This window comes from Borostomias antarcticus (genome assembly GCF_949987555.1).
Source record: "Borostomias antarcticus genome assembly, chromosome: 30".
In the NCBI taxonomy this organism is placed as follows: Eukaryota; Metazoa; Chordata; class Actinopteri; order Stomiiformes; family Stomiidae; genus Borostomias; species Borostomias antarcticus.
In genome coordinates, this window is record NC_140263.1 from 6,575,388 (window position 1) to 6,591,187 (window position 15,800).

A 15,800-nucleotide genomic window follows, 5' to 3' on the forward strand; every position below is an offset into this window, starting at 1 on the left:
TTTCCACATGAAAAAAAACGTAAGGGGTATGTATGGCGTTTTTTTTTTCAGACCAAATTAATTTTAATCTACAATCTTCATGAACCTCCACAGGCATGTAGTACAAGCAATTCTGATCAGAGATCTGCCACCCATGGGTCTCTAGTCCATTCCTAGGCTGAGCAGTGAATATTTTAATTTTTTCCACCTGAAAAAAAAGGTAAGGGGTATGTATGGCGTTTTTTTTTTTCAGACCAAATTAATTTTTATCTACAATCTTCATGAACCTCCACAGGCATGTAGTACAAGCAATTCTGATCAGAGATCTGCCACCCATGGGTCTCTAGTCCATTCCTAGGCTGAGCAGTGAATATTTTAATTTTTTCCACATGAAAAAAAACGTAAGGGGTATGTATGGCGTTTTTTTTTTCAGACCAAATTTATTTTTATCTACAATCTTCATGAACCTCCACAGGCATGTAGTACAAGCAATTCTGATCAGAGATCTGCCACCCATGGGTGTCTAGTCCATTCCTAGGCTGAGCAGTGAATATTTTAATTTTTTCCACCTGAAAAAAAACGTAAGGGGTATGTATGGCGTTTTTTTTTTTCAGACCAAATTTCTTTTTATCTACAATCTTCATGAACCTCCACAGGCATGTAGTACAAGCAATTCTGATCAGAGATCTGCCACCCATGGGTGTCTAGTCCATTCCTAGGCTGAGCAGTGAATATTTTAATTTTTTCCACCTGAAAAAAAACGTAAGGGGTATGTATGGCGTTTTTTTTTTCAGACCAAATTAATTTTAATCTACAATCTTCATGAACCTCCACAGGCATGTAGTACAAGCAATTCTGATCAGAGATCTGCCACCCATGGGTCTCTAGTCCATTCCTAGGCTGAGCAGTGAATATTTTAATTTTTTCCACATGAAAAAAAACGTAAGGGGTATGTATGGCGTTTTTTTTTTCAGACCAAATTTCTTTTTATCTACAATCTTCATGAACCTCCACAGGCATGTAGTACAAGCAATTCTGATCAGAGATCTGCCACCCATGGGTCTCTAGTCCATTCCTAGGCTGAGCAGTGAATATTTTAATTTTTTCCACCTGAAAAAAAACGTAAGGGGTATGTATGGCGTTTTTTTTTTTCAGACCAAATTTCTTTTTATCTACAATCTTCATGAACCTCCACAGGCATGTAGTACAAGCAATTCTGATCAGAGATCTGCCACCCATGGGTGTCTAGTCCATTCCTAGGCTGAGCAGTGAATATTTTAATTTTTTCCACCTGAAAAAAAACGTAAGGGGTATGTATGGCGTTTTTTTTTTCAGACCAAATTAATTTTAATCTACAATCTTCATGAACCTCCACAGGCATGTAGTACAAGCAATTCTGATCAGAGATCTGCCACCCATGGGTCTCTAGTCCATTCCTAGGCTGAGCAGTGAATATTTTAATTTTTTCCACATGAAAAAAAACGTAAGGGGTATGTATGGCGTTTTTTTTTTCAGACCAAATTTCTTTTTATCTACAATCTTCATGAACCTCCACAGGCATGTAGTACAAGCAATTCTGATCAGAGATCTGCCACCCATGGGTCTCTAGTCCATTCCTAGGCTGAGCAGTGAATATTTTAATTTTTTCCACATGAAAAAAAACGTAAGGGGTATGTATGGCGTTTTTTTTTTCAGACCAAATTAATTTTAATCTACAATCTTCATGAACCTCCACAGGCATGTAGTACAAGCAATTCTGATCAGAGATCTGCCACCCATGGGTCTCTAGTCCATTCCTAGGCTGAGCAGTGAATATTTTAATTTTTTCCACCTGAAAAAAAAGGTAAGGGGTATGTATGGCGTTTTTTTTTTTCAGACCAAATTAATTTTTATCTACAATCTTCATGAACCTCCACAGGCATGTAGTACAAGCAATTCTGATCAGAGATCTGCCACCCATGGGTCTCTAGTCCATTCCTAGGCTGAGCAGTGAATATTTTAATTTTTTCCACATGAAAAAAAACGTAAGGGGTATGTATGGCGTTTTTTTTTTCAGACCAAATTTATTTTTATCTACAATCTTCATGAACCTCCACAGGCATGTAGTACAAGCAATTCTGATCAGAGATCTGCCACCCATGGGTCTCTAGTCCATTCCTAGGCTGAGCAGTGAATATTTTAATTTTTTCCACCTGAAAAAAAAGGTAAGGGGTATGTATGGCGTTTTTTTTTTTCAGACCAAATTAATTTTTATCTACAATCTTCATGAACCTCCACAGGCATGTAGTACAAGCAATTCTGATCAGAGATCTGCCACCCATGGGTCTCTAGTCCATTCCTAGGCTGAGCAGTGAATATTTTAATTTTTTCCACATGAAAAAAAACGTAAGGGGTATGTATGGCGTTTTTTTTTTCAGACCAAATTTATTTTTATCTACAATCTTCATGAACCTCCACAGGCATGTAGTACAAGCAATTCTGATCAGAGATCTGCCACCCATGGGTCTCTAGTCCATTCCTAGGCTGAGCAGTGAATATTTTAAAATTTTCCACATGAAAAAAAACGTAAGGGGTATGTATGGCGGTTTTTTTTTCAGACCAAATTTCTTTTTATCTACAATCTTCATGAACCTCCACAGGCATGTAGTACAAGCAATTCTGATCAGAGATCTGCCACCCATGGGTGTCTAGTCCATTCCTAGGCCGAGCAGTGAATATTTTAATTTTTTCCACCTGACAAAAAACGTAAGGGGTATGTATGGCGTTTTTTTTTTCAGACCAAATTTATTTTTATCTACAATCTTCATGAACCTCCACAGGCATGTAGTACAAGCAATTCTGATCAGAGATCTGCCACCCATGGGTCTCTAGTCCATTCCTAGGCTGAGCAGTGAATATTTTAATTTTTTCCACCTGAAAAAAAACGTAAGGGGTATGTATGGCGTTTTTTTTTTTCAGACCAAATTTCTTTTTATCTACAATCTTCATGAACCTCCACAGGCATGTAGTACAAGCAATTCTGATCAGAGATCTGCCACCCATGGGTGTCTAGTCCATTCCTAGGCTGAGCAGTGAATATTTTAATTTTTTCCACCTGACAAAAAACGTAAGGGGTATGTATGGCGTTTTTTTTTTCAGACCAAATTAATTTTAATCTACAATCTTCATGAACCTCCACAGGCATGTAGTACAAGCAATTCTGATCAGAGATCTGCCACCCATGGGTCTCTAGTCCATTCCTAGGCTGAGCAGTGAATATTTTAATTTTTTCCACATGAAAAAAAACGTAAGGGGTATGTATGGCGTTTTTTTTTTCAGACCAAATTAATTTTAATCTACAATCTTCATGAACCTCCACAGGCATGTAGTACAAGCAATTCTGATCAGAGATCTGCCACCCATGGGTCTCTAGTCCATTCCTAGGCTGAGCAGTGAATATTTTAATTTTTTCCACCTGAAAAAAAAGGTAAGGGGTATGTATGGCGTTTTTTTTTTTCAGACCAAATTAATTTTTATCTACAATCTTCATGAACCTCCACAGGCATGTAGTACAAGCAATTCTGATCAGAGATCTGCCACCCATGGGTCTCTAGTCCATTCCTAGGCTGAGCAGTGAATATTTTAATTTTTTCCACATGAAAAAAAACGTAAGGGGTATGTATGGCGTTTTTTTTTTCAGACCAAATTTATTTTTATCTACAATCTTCATGAACCTCCACAGGCATGTAGTACAAGCAATTCTGATCAGAGATCTGCCACCCATGGGTGTCTAGTCCATTCCTAGGCTGAGCAGTGAATATTTTAATTTTTTCCACCTGAAAAAAAACGTAAGGGGTATGTATGGCGTTTTTTTTTTCAGACCAAATTAATTTTAATCTACAATCTTCATGAACCTCCACAGGCATGTAGTACAAGCAATTCTGATCAGAGATCTGCCACCCATGGGTCTCTAGTCCATTCCTAGGCTGAGCAGTGAATATTTTAATTTTTTCCACATGAAAAAAAACGTAAGGGGTATGTATGGCGTTTTTTTTTTCAGACCAAATTTCTTTTTATCTACAATCTTCATGAACCTCCACAGGCATGTAGTACAAGCAATTCTGATCAGAGATCTGCCACCCATGGGTCTCTAGTCCATTCCTAGGCTGAGCAGTGAATATTTTAATTTTTTCCACATGAAAAAAAACGTAAGGGGTATGTATGGCGTTTTTTTTTTCAGACCAAATTAATTTTAATCTACAATCTTCATGAACCTCCACAGGCATGTAGTACAAGCAATTCTGATCAGAGATCTGCGACCCATGGGTCTCTAGTCCATTCCTAGGCTGAGCAGTGAATATTTGATTTTTTCCACCTGAAAAAAAAGGTAAGGGGTATGTATGGCGTTTTTTTTTTTTCAGACCAAATTAATTTTTATCTACAATCTTCATGAACCTCCACAGGCATGTAGTACAAGCAATTCTGATCAGAGATCTGCCACCCATGGGTCTCTAGTCCATTCCTAGGCTGAGCAGTGAATATTTTAATTTTTTCCACCTGAAAAAAAACGTAAGGGGTATGTATGGCGTTTTTTTTTTTCAGACCAAATTAATTTTTATCTACAATCTTCATGAACCTCCACAGGCATGTAGTACAAGCAATTCTGATCAGAGATCTGCCACCCATGGGTCTCTAGTCCATTCCTAGGCTGAGCAGTGAATATTTTAATTTTTTCCACATGAAAAAAAACGTAAGGGGTATGTATGGCGGTTTTTTTTTCAGACCAAATTTCTTTTTATCTACAATCTTCATGAACCTCCACAGGCATGTAGTACAAGCAATTCTGATCAGAGATCTGCCACCCATGGGTGTCTAGTCCATTCCTAGGCTGAGCAGTGAATATTTTAATTTTTTCCACCTGACAAAAAACGTAAGGGGTATGTATGGCGTTTTTTTTTTCAGACCAAATTTCTTTTTATCTACAATCTTCATGAACCTCCACAGGCATGTAGTACAAGCAATTCTGATCAGAGATCTGCCACCCATGGGTCTCTAGTCCATTCCTAGGCTGAGCAGTGAATATTTTAATTTTTTCCACATGAAAAAAAACGTAAGGGGTATGTATGGCGTTTTTTTTTTCAGACCAAATTTCTTTTTATCTACAATCTTCATGAACCTCCACAGGCATGTAGTACAAGCAATTCTGATCAGAGATCTGCCACCCATGGGTCTCTAGTCCATTCCTAGGCTGAGCAGTGAATATTTTAATTTTTTCCACATGAAAAAAAACGTAAGGGGTATGTATGGCGTTTTTTTTTTCAGACCAAATTAATTTTAATCTACAATCTTCATGAACCTCCACAGGCATGTAGTACAAGCAATTCTGATCAGAGATCTGCGACCCATGGGTCTCTAGTCCATTCCTAGGCTGAGCAGTGAATATTTGATTTTTTCCACCTGAAAAAAAAGGTAAGGGGTATGTATGGCGTTTTTTTTTTTTCAGACCAAATTAATTTTTATCTACAATCTTCATGAACCTCCACAGGCATGTAGTACAAGCAATTCTGATCAGAGATCTGCCACCCATGGGTCTCTAGTCCATTCCTAGGCTGAGCAGTGAATATTTTAATTTTTTCCACCTGAAAAAAAACGTAAGGGGTATGTATGGCGTTTTTTTTTTTCAGACCAAATTAATTTTTATCTACAATCTTCATGAACCTCCACAGGCATGTAGTACAAGCAATTCTGATCAGAGATCTGCCACCCATGGGTCTCTAGTCCATTCCTAGGCTGAGCAGTGAATATTTTAATTTTTTCCACATGAAAAAAAACGTAAGGGGTATGTATGGCGGTTTTTTTTTCAGACCAAATTTCTTTTTATCTACAATCTTCATGAACCTCCACAGGCATGTAGTACAAGCAATTCTGATCAGAGATCTGCCACCCATGGGTGTCTAGTCCATTCCTAGGCTGAGCAGTGAATATTTTAATTTTTTCCACCTGACAAAAAACGTAAGGGGTATGTATGGCGTTTTTTTTTTCAGACCAAATTTCTTTTTATCTACAATCTTCATGAACCTCCACAGGCATGTATTACAAGCAATTCTGATCAGAGATCTGCCACCCATGGGTCTCTAGTCCATTCCTAGGCTGAGCAGTGAATATTTTAAAATTTTCCACATGAAAAAAAACGTAAGGGGTATGTATGGCGTTTTTTTTTTCAGACCAAATTTCTTTTTATCTACAATCTTCATGAACCTCCACAGGCATGTAGTACAAGCAATTCTGATCAGAGATCTGCCACCCATGGGTGTCTAGTCCATTCCTAGGCCGAGCAGTGAATATTTTAATTTTTTCCACCTGACAAAAAACGTAAGGGGTATGTATGGCGTTTTTTTTTTCAGACCAAATTTATTTTTATCTACAATCTTCATGAACCTCCACAGGCATGTAGTACAAGCAATTCTGATCAGAGATCTGCCACCCATGGGTCTCTAGTCCATTCCTAGGCTGAGCAGTGAATATTTTAATTTTTTCCACCTGAAAAAAAAGGTAAGGGGTATGTATGGCGTTTTTTTTTTTCAGACCAAATTAATTTTTATCTACAATCTTCATGAACCTCCACAGGCATGTAGTACAAGCAATTCTGATCAGAGATCTGCCACCCATGGGTCTCTAGTCCATTCCTAGGCTGAGCAGTGAATATTTTAATTTTTTCCACATGAAAAAAAACGTAAGGGGTATGTATGGCGTTTTTTTTTTCAGACCAAATTTATTTTTATCTACAATCTTCATGAACCTCCACAGGCATGTAGTACAAGCAATTCTGATCAGAGATCTGCCACCCATGGGTCTCTAGTCCATTCCTAGGCTGAGCAGTGAATATTTTAAAATTTTCCACATGAAAAAAAACGTAAGGGGTATGTATGGCGTTTTTTTTTTCAGACCAAATTTATTTTTATCTACAATCTTCATGAACCTCCACAGGCATGTAGTACAAGCAATTCTGATCAGAGATCTGCCACCCATGGGTCTCTAGTCCATTCCTAGGCTGAGCAGTGAATATTTTAATTTTTTCCACCTGAAAAAAAACGTAAGGGGTATGTATGGCGTTTTTTTTTTTCAGACCAAATTTCTTTTTATCTACAATCTTCATGAACCTCCACAGGCATGTAGTACAAGCAATTCTGATCAGAGATCTGCCACCCATGGGTCTCTAGTCCATTCCTAGGCTGAGCAGTGAATATTTTAATTTTTTCCACATGAAAAAAAACGTAAGGGGTATGTATGGCGTTTTTTTTTTCAGACCAAATTTCTTTTTATCTACAATCTTCATGAACCTCCACAGGCATGTAGTACAAGCAATTCTGATCAGAGATCTGCCACCCATGGGTCTCTAGTCCATTCCTAGGCTGAGCAGTGAATATTTTAATTTTTTCCACCTGAAAAAAAACGTAAGGGGTATGTATGGCGTTTTTTTTTTTCAGACCAAATTAATTTTTATCTACAATCTTCATGAACCTCCACAGGCATGTAGTACAAGCAATTCTGATCAGAGATCTGCCACCCATGGGTCTCTAGTCCATTCCTAGGCTGAGCAGTGAATATTTTAATTTTTTCCACATGAAAAAAAACGTAAGGGGTATGTATGGCGGTTTTTTTTTCAGACCAAATTTCTTTTTATCTACAATCTTCATGAACCTCCACAGGCATGTAGTACAAGCAATTCTGATCAGAGATCTGCCACCCATGGGTGTCTAGTCCATTCCTAGGCTGAGCAGTGAATATTTTAATTTTTTCCACCTGACAAAAAACGTAAGGGGTATGTATGGCGTTTTTTTTTTCAGACCAAATTTCTTTTTATCTACAATCTTCATGAACCTCCACAGGCATGTATTACAAGCAATTCTGATCAGAGATCTGCCACCCATGGGTCTCTAGTCCATTCCTAGGCTGAGCAGTGAATATTTTAAAATTTTCCACATGAAAAAAAACGTAATGGGTATGTATGGCGTTTTTTTTTTCAGACCAAATTTCTTTTTATCTACAATCTTCATGAACCTCCACAGGCATGTAGTACAAGCAATTCTGATCAGAGATCTGCCACCCATGGGTGTCTAGTCCATTCCTAGGCTGAGCAGTGAATATTTTAATTTTTTCCACCTGAAAAAAAACGTAAGGGGTATGTATGGCGTTTTTTTTTTCAGACCAAATTAATTTTAATCTACAATCTTCATGAACCTCCACAGGCATGTAGTACAAGCAATTCTGATCAGAGATCTGCCACCCATGGGTCTCTAGTCCATTCCTAGGCTGAGCAGTGAATATTTTAATTTTTTCCACACCAAATTAATTTTTATCTACAATCTTCATGAACCTCCACAGGCATGTAGTACAAGCAATTCTGATCAGAGATCTGCCACCCATGGGTCTCTAGTCCATTCCTAGGCTGAGCAGTGAATATTTTAATTTTTTCCACATGAAAAAAAACGTAAGGGGTATGTATGGCGTTTTTTTTTTCAGACCAAATTTATTTTTATCTACAATCTTCATGAACCTCCACAGGCATGTAGTACAAGCAATTCTGATCAGAGATCTGCCACCCATGGGTCTCTAGTCCATTCCTAGGCTGAGCAGTGAATATTTTAATTTTTTCCACATGAAAAAAAACGTAAGGGGTATGTATGGCGTTTTTTTTTTCAGACCAAATTAATTTTAATCTACAATCTTCATGAACCTCCACAGGCATGTAGTACAAGCAATTCTGATCAGAGATCTGCGACCCATGGGTCTCTAGTCCATTCCTAGGCTGAGCAGTGAATATTTGATTTTTTCCACCTGAAAAAAAAGGTAAGGGGTATGTATGGCGTTTTTTTTTTTCAGACCAAATTTATTTTTATCTACAATCTTCATGAACCTCCACAGGCATGTAGTACAAGCAATTCTGATCAGAGATCTGCCACCCATGGGTCTCTAGTCCATTCCTAGGCTGAGCAGTGAATATTTTAATTTTTTCCACATGAAAAAAAACGTAAGGGGTATGTATGGCGTTTTTTTTTTTCAGACCAAATTTCTTTTTATCTACAATCTTCATGAAACTCCACAGGCATGTAGTACAAGCAATTCTGATCAGAGATCTGCCACCCATGGGTGTCTAGTCCATTCCTAGGCTGAGCAGTGAATATTTTAATTTTTTCCACATGAAAAAAAACGTAAGGGGTATGTATGGCGTTTTTTTTTTCAGACCAAATTAATTTTTATCTACAATCTTCATGAAACTCCACAGGCATGTAGTACAAGCAATTCTGATCAGAGATCTGCCACCCATGGGTCTCTAGTCCATTCCTAGGCTGAGCAGTGAATATTTTAATTTTTTCCACATGAAAAAAAACGTATATGGCGGGTTTTTTTTCAGACCAAATTAATTTTAATCTACAATCTTCATGAACCTCCACAGGCATGTAGTACAAGCAATTCTGATCAGAGATCTGCCACCCATGGGTCTCTAGTCCATTCCTAGGCTGAGCAGTGAATATTTTAATTTTTTCCACCTGAAAAAAAACGTAAGGGGTATGTATGGCGTTTTTTTTTTTCAGACCAAATTAATTTTTATCTACAATCTTCATGAACCTCCACAGGCATGTAGTACAAGCAATTCTGATCAGAGATCTGCCACCCATGGGTCTCTAGTCCATTCCTAGGCTGAGCAGTGAATATTTTAATTTTTTCCACATGAAAAAAAACGTAAGGGGTATGTATGGCGGTTTTTTTTTCAGACCAAATTTCTTTTTATCTACAATCTTCATGAACCTCCACAGGCATGTATTACAAGCAATTCTGATCAGAGATCTGCCACCCATGGGTCTCTAGTCCATTCCTAGGCTGAGCAGTGAATATTCTAATTTTTTCCACCTGAAAAAAAACGTAAGGGGTATGTATGGCGTTTTTTTTTTCAGACCAAATTTCTTTTTATCTACAATCTTCATGAACCTCCACAGGCATGTAGTACAAGCAATTCTGATCAGAGATCTGCCACCCATGGGTGTCTAGTCCATTCCTAGGCCGAGCAGTGAATATTTTAATTTTTTCCACCTGAAAAAAAATGTAAGGGGTATGTATGGCGGTTTTTTTTTCAGACCAAATTTATTTTTATCTACAATCTTCATGAACCTCCACAGGCATGTAGTACAAGCAATTCTGATCAGAGATCTGCCACCCATGGGTCTCTAGTCCATTCCTAGGCTGAGCAGTGAATATTTTAATTTTTTCCACCTGAAAAAAAACGTAAGGGGTATGTATGCCGTTTTTTTTTTTCAGACCAAATTTATTTCTATCTACAATCTTCATGAACTTTCACAGGTATGTAGTACAAGCCATTCTGATCAGAGATCTGCCACCCAGGGGTGTCCAGTCCTAGGCCAAGCAGTGACAATTTTAATTATTTCCAAGTGGAAAAAAAACATAACATGGGCGTATGGCGTTTTTTTTTTCCAGACCAAATTTATTTCTATCTACAATTTTCATGAACATTCACAGGCCTCTGTGAGGCCTAATGTCATCAATAAAAATACATAAGAAACCCTCAGAGTCCACAAAACATTTCCCAACATATACCTTTTAGCATTTTCATATATTACTTTGCTTTATTACAATATAAGAAAGGTTTTTCAACCAGACATTTCTATGGACCCAAAAATTGTAATCTCAAATAAGATGAATGTTGACACTTGTACCTGTGTGTGAACTGGTCACTCCCATATAAACAAACGCTTTCATAGAAAAGAGTCTTGTTGGTTAGAGTAGATACTCTCCCTCAACGGACGCCCGTGAGTGTCTGTTCTGTAGTGTGTGTTCTGTAGTGTCTGTTCTGTAGTGTCTGTTCTGTAGTGTGTGTTCTGTAGTGTAATCTCATGGGTGTAATCTCATGGGAGCTTGAAACCTGTGAAAATGTATTGCACAAAGCGTCCGTGTGTCCTCCTGGGTTCTGCGCTCGTGGTTCTCCTACGCCCGGTTCTCCTTACTGGACGACGCAGAGTTCGGTGCTCTCTCCGGGGTGTGGGGGCGTCCTACTGTAGGCCCCCGGCGGGCCCCCGTCCTCCTGGTGGTGGTCCTCCGGGGGGGCCAGGCTCTGCCTCAGCTCGGCCAGCTGCTCCCTCCCCTCGCTGGGCGGCAGGTTCCCCAGGTAGTACTGAGGGGCCAGCTCCACCAGCCTGCCAGGACACAGCAGTTACACTAGGGCCAAACCAGCTCCACCAGCCTGCCAGGACACACCACCACTTAACCACACAGCTCCACCAGCCTGCCAGTACACACCACCACTTAACCACACAGCTCCACCAGCCTGCCAGGACACACCACCACTTAACCACACAGCTCCACCAGCCTGCCAGGACACACCAGTTACACTAGGGCCAAACCACACAGTAATAGAATAAGGCCTACAGAGCTCCAGAACCCCCTATGCCAAGCCGAGCTGCATCACATTGTGGCCGGCCCAGAGAGCTCCTGTACAAGCACAGGGCTAATAGCTCAGTTTGTGGTGCTATAATATAACCACATCCGATTGATCAGCTGTCACAAAGGCGCTTGACATCACACAGCGCTTTTCTGAAAAGTTCAACAAAATTCAATTCACAAAGGCGGAGGGCGCTGCACCAGTCACTCACATCTGAGGGTGGACCTCGGAGGCGATCCGGATGCAGTTGTCGTGGGAGATGGTGAAGTCGTGGTAGAGGACCCAGGGGGGGGGGTTGGGTTGGGGCCGGCGCAGCAGGTAGGAGGAGGAGGGGTGGAGGTGGGCCACGTGGCGGTGAGTCAGCAGGAGGTAGTTACCAGAGCCGTCGACGTCATGAGCCACCTGGGAGAGATGGGCAGGTGACGACATGGAGGAGGAGTTGAGGAGTAGGAGGTTTAAACATCACATTACACATCACAGGAGAATGAAGGCAGTTGTTGTTAGCCTGGTGAGACCATCCTGATTTAGTGAGCTCACTTTGTTTCTCTGCGCAGATCAGTCTGTATGCGCCAGACTAACCCCTTCAGCCAATCAGAAACTTTTGCCAAATAGAGTCGGTAGAACGGCGAAAACATCTTTTCCTCAGAGAACCTCCACTAGTGCGTACTCTACTCTACTCTACTCTACTCTACTCTGCCTCTACTCTACTCTACTCTACTCTACTCTACTCTACTCTACTCTTGTTCTTATTGAATTGTTGTTATTAAGTCTATTTCTGCAATACTGCACTTCTGGTTATATTTATTCTACTAACGTTAACATTAATGCTCGTTGCTTCGGGAGACTGTTTTGCCAACGACCTGTATTTCATTTTCACGCATCAACAACGGGAACCAATCAGGAGGCTACATTCTACTGGGGGGCGGAACAGCAGTCAGAACACAGTCCCTGATTGGCCCGATCAAGAGATCAGAGAGAAGTAGTTGAGAGAGAGGGAGGTCGGCACCTTGAGGAAGAACCCTGAGATGAGCGCACGCTTGATGTTCGTGCAGTTGTCTTGGCAACCGAAGGCCGGCGGTGAGACAGGCAACTCTATCCGCTGCATCACCTCCAGGAGCTCCGCCCTAATCGCCACAGCCAATCGTAACGCAGCTGGGTTCAGGAAGTTGGTCGTGCACCACGTCTCATCCTCATTATCTGTCAAATCAATGTTGGATATACAGAGGATGGTCACTTTCAAAGGAAGTGCAACAAAGAAGCTATCTGTCCAGACAGATGGAGGTGTGTGTGTGTGTTCCTGGGGGAGTGTGTGTGTTCCTGGGGGAGTGTGTGTGTTCCTGGGGGAGTGTGTGTGTTCCTGGGGGAGTGTGTGTGTTCCTGGAGGAGTGTGTGTGTGTTCCTGGAGGAGTGTGTGTGTGTTCCTGGGGGAGTGTGTGTTCCTGGGGGAGTGTGTGTGTTCCTGGGGGAGTGTGTGTGTTCCTGGGGGAGTGTGTGTGTTCCTGGGGACTCACGCTGGATGTAGGCGTTGTAGACGTTGATGAGGGTGAAGTGGTCTCCCTCTCTGTGCAGCAGGGGGCGTCGGTGAGTCGCTGCAGCCTCCTCCCTGTTGGCTGGAGGCGTCAGGAAGCAGGGCGGAGCTGGAACACAGGCCCCGCCCCCGCTCAGCACCACTACCACAGCCTGGGGGCGCAGCTTGTGTGTGTGTGTGTGTGTGTGTTTGACAGCGATGGTGTCTGTGTTTCTGTGTAGGTAGGTAGGTGTTTGAACGTGTGTGTGTGTGTGTGAGTGTTTGTGTGTGTGTGTGTGTTTGTGTGTGAGTGTTAGTGTGTGAGTGTTAGTGTGTGAGTGTTAGTGTGTGAGTGTGTGAGTGTTAGTGTGTTTGTGTGTGTGTTAGTGTGTGAGTGTTAGTGTGTGAGTGTTAGTGTGTGTGTGTGTGTGCGAGTGTGTGTGTGAGTGTGTGAGTGTGTGAGTGTGTGTGTGTTTACCGGTGAGCATGGCGGCGATGGTGAGCAGCTCGCTGACGCAGTCGTACTCGCAGGCGGCGATGAGGGCCTTGGCCAGCGGGGGCTCCAGGGGCAGCTCTGACATGATGATGCCCACTTCAGAGAGGTTCCCGTCATCGTCCAGCGCTGCCAGGTAGTCCAGGTCCTCCAGCGCCTGCATCAGCGCCTCGGGGGCTGGGGGGGGGACACAAGACCAGGCCTGCATCAGCGCCTCGGGGGCTGGGGGGGGACAAGACCAGGGCTGCATCAGCGCCTCGGGGGCTGGGGGGGGACAAGACCAGGGCTGCATCAGCGCCTCGGGGGCTGGGGGGGGGGGGGGGGGACAAGACCAGGGCAGCATCAGCGCCTCGGGGGCTGGGGGGGGGACACAAGACCAGGCCTGCATCAGCGCCTCGGGGGCTGGGGGGGGACAAGACCAGGGCTGCATCAGCGCCTCGGGGGCTGGGGGGGGACAAGACCAGGGCTGCATCAGCGCCTCGGGGGCTGGGGGGGGGGGTTAGAGGAAGGACAGAAGACCAGGGCTGCATTCCCATGCATGTCCCTACCTGGCCTGTCCAACTCAGGACACGCCTGTCCCTACCTGGCCTGTCCAGGAACTTGCACTGGCCCATGTCTGCGATGTCCAGCCTCTTGAGCAGCAGCACCAGGTGACTGAGGTCCTCGTCCACCACGCCCGGGCTCCTGGCCTCCGCCATGCCCTCCTCATACAGGGCCTGGGGGTAGAGACGCAGACACAGGCCTGGGGGGGGGGAGAGGGGGGAGGGAGGGAGGGAGGGAGAGAGAGAGAGAGAGAGAGAGGGAGAGGGAGAGAGGGAGTGAGAGAGAGAGAGAGAGAGGGAGTGAGAGGGAGAGGGAGGGAGGGAGAGAGAGAGAGAGGGAGAGAGAGAGGGAGAGATGTATGGGGGAGGACTGGTTTAGGAGAGTCCCCTGAGAAAGGGAGCAGCTAGTCCATCCTGTGTCCTACTGTGACCCGCCCGGACCAGCCTACCAGGTAGATGACTGTTGACCCTCTGCGTGCGCATGTCTGCCTGGTGCCTGCTGATTGGCTGCAGGACCTGGGAGTCCGCTCTGATTTGTGGATTGTAAACCTGCAAGGAGAGCAGGTGGCGATCAGCGGTTTTCACAGGACATGTCTTAATAGTCTAAAGAAGATTCCTTTCCTCGTCATTCCTTCCCTCATCTGCACTGGTGTCAAAAATATAACTGGTAAAGAATATTCCACAAAATAAAGATCTTCTTCCTCTTATCTAGAGTAGTGAGACGGATGAGGAAGTTATGAGTTAAGGAAGCCATGTTAGCCCTGCTCTCACCGTCAAACACCACTAGTAAACACCTCCGCAGCCTCACGTCCATGACGTCTGAACTCACCGTGTTGAGCTGCAGCCCCGTGTCTGAACTCACCGTGTTGAGCTGGAGCCGCGTGTCTGAACTCACCGTGTTGAGCTGGAGCCGCGTGTCTGAACTCACCGTGTTGAGCTGGAGCCGCGTGTCTGAACTCACCGTGTTGAGCTGGAGCCGCGTGTCTGAACTCACCGTGTTGAGCTGGAGCCGCGTGTCTGAACTCACCGTGTTGAGCTGGAGCCCCGTGTCTGAACTCACCGTGTTGAGCTGGAGGCCGTGTCTGAACTCACCGTGTTGAGCTGGAGCCCCGTGTCGATGACGTAGCGTACCCCAGGCAGGGAGAAGGACGCCTCTCCCAAGGTGTCTGTGAGGACCACCCTGCGTTTGACGCCCGGCCCCTCGGGGCCCTCGGAGCTGTCCGTCTCCCCCAGCAGAGAGGCCTCGGGCTCGGGCTCGTACACGCGCTGGGTGGCCCCTCCCAGGCCGGCGTGGAGGGGCAGGACCCGGAGGAGACCCAGCTGAGGGCTGAGAGCCACAGACTCCTTCTCCAGTAGACACACACACTCCTCAATATCCTGGAGGGAGGGAGGGAGGGAGGGAGGGAGGGAGGGAGGGAGGGAGGGAGGGAGGGAGGGAGGGAGGGAGGGAGGGAGGGAGGGAAGGAGGAAGGGGGTGGAGAGGGAGGGAGGGAGGGAGGGAGGGAGGGAAGGAGGGAGAGAGAGGGAGGGATGGAGGGAGGTGGAGAGGGAAGGAGGGAGGGAGGTGGAGAGGGAGGGAAGGAGGAAGGGAGAGAGGTGGGGAGGAAGAGAGAGGGAGGGAGAGAGAGGGGGGGGGATAGAAGGACATGTGAAGAAGGCAGACTGATTTTTCTCTTGAAAAGATGCAGGTAATGATGCTCAGTTCCAACAATCCTGGATACAGCTTCCTATTGCACATTAGTCAAAGACAATGACTTTCTACATAGGCTTAGCTACACTGTCTGTCTGTCTGTCTGTCTGTCTGTCTGTCTATCTATAGGCCTAGCTACACTGTCTGTCTGTCTA

The 15,800-nt window shown here is 44.0% G+C and overlaps 1 protein-coding gene across 1 annotated transcript in view; it reads right to left on the minus strand.

Moving 5' to 3' along the window:
* Nucleotides 1-10,946: 10,946 nt before the first annotated feature.
* Nucleotides 10,947-15,800, minus strand: part of dqx1 (DEAQ box RNA-dependent ATPase 1) — a gene marked incomplete at its 5' end in the record, with an annotated part of 8,041 nt that continues 3,187 nt past the window's right edge. Inside the window, 8 exon segments of the mRNA XM_084460189.1 lie at nucleotides 10,947-11,168; nucleotides 11,625-11,815; nucleotides 12,420-12,610; nucleotides 12,925-13,050; nucleotides 13,399-13,590; nucleotides 13,997-14,155; nucleotides 14,405-14,504; nucleotides 15,048-15,332. Coding sequence (XP_084316315.1) covers nucleotides 10,976-11,168; nucleotides 11,625-11,815; nucleotides 12,420-12,610; nucleotides 12,925-13,050; nucleotides 13,399-13,590; nucleotides 13,997-14,155; nucleotides 14,405-14,504; nucleotides 15,048-15,332 — 1,437 coding nt within the window. The 3' untranslated portion in view covers nucleotides 10,947-10,975.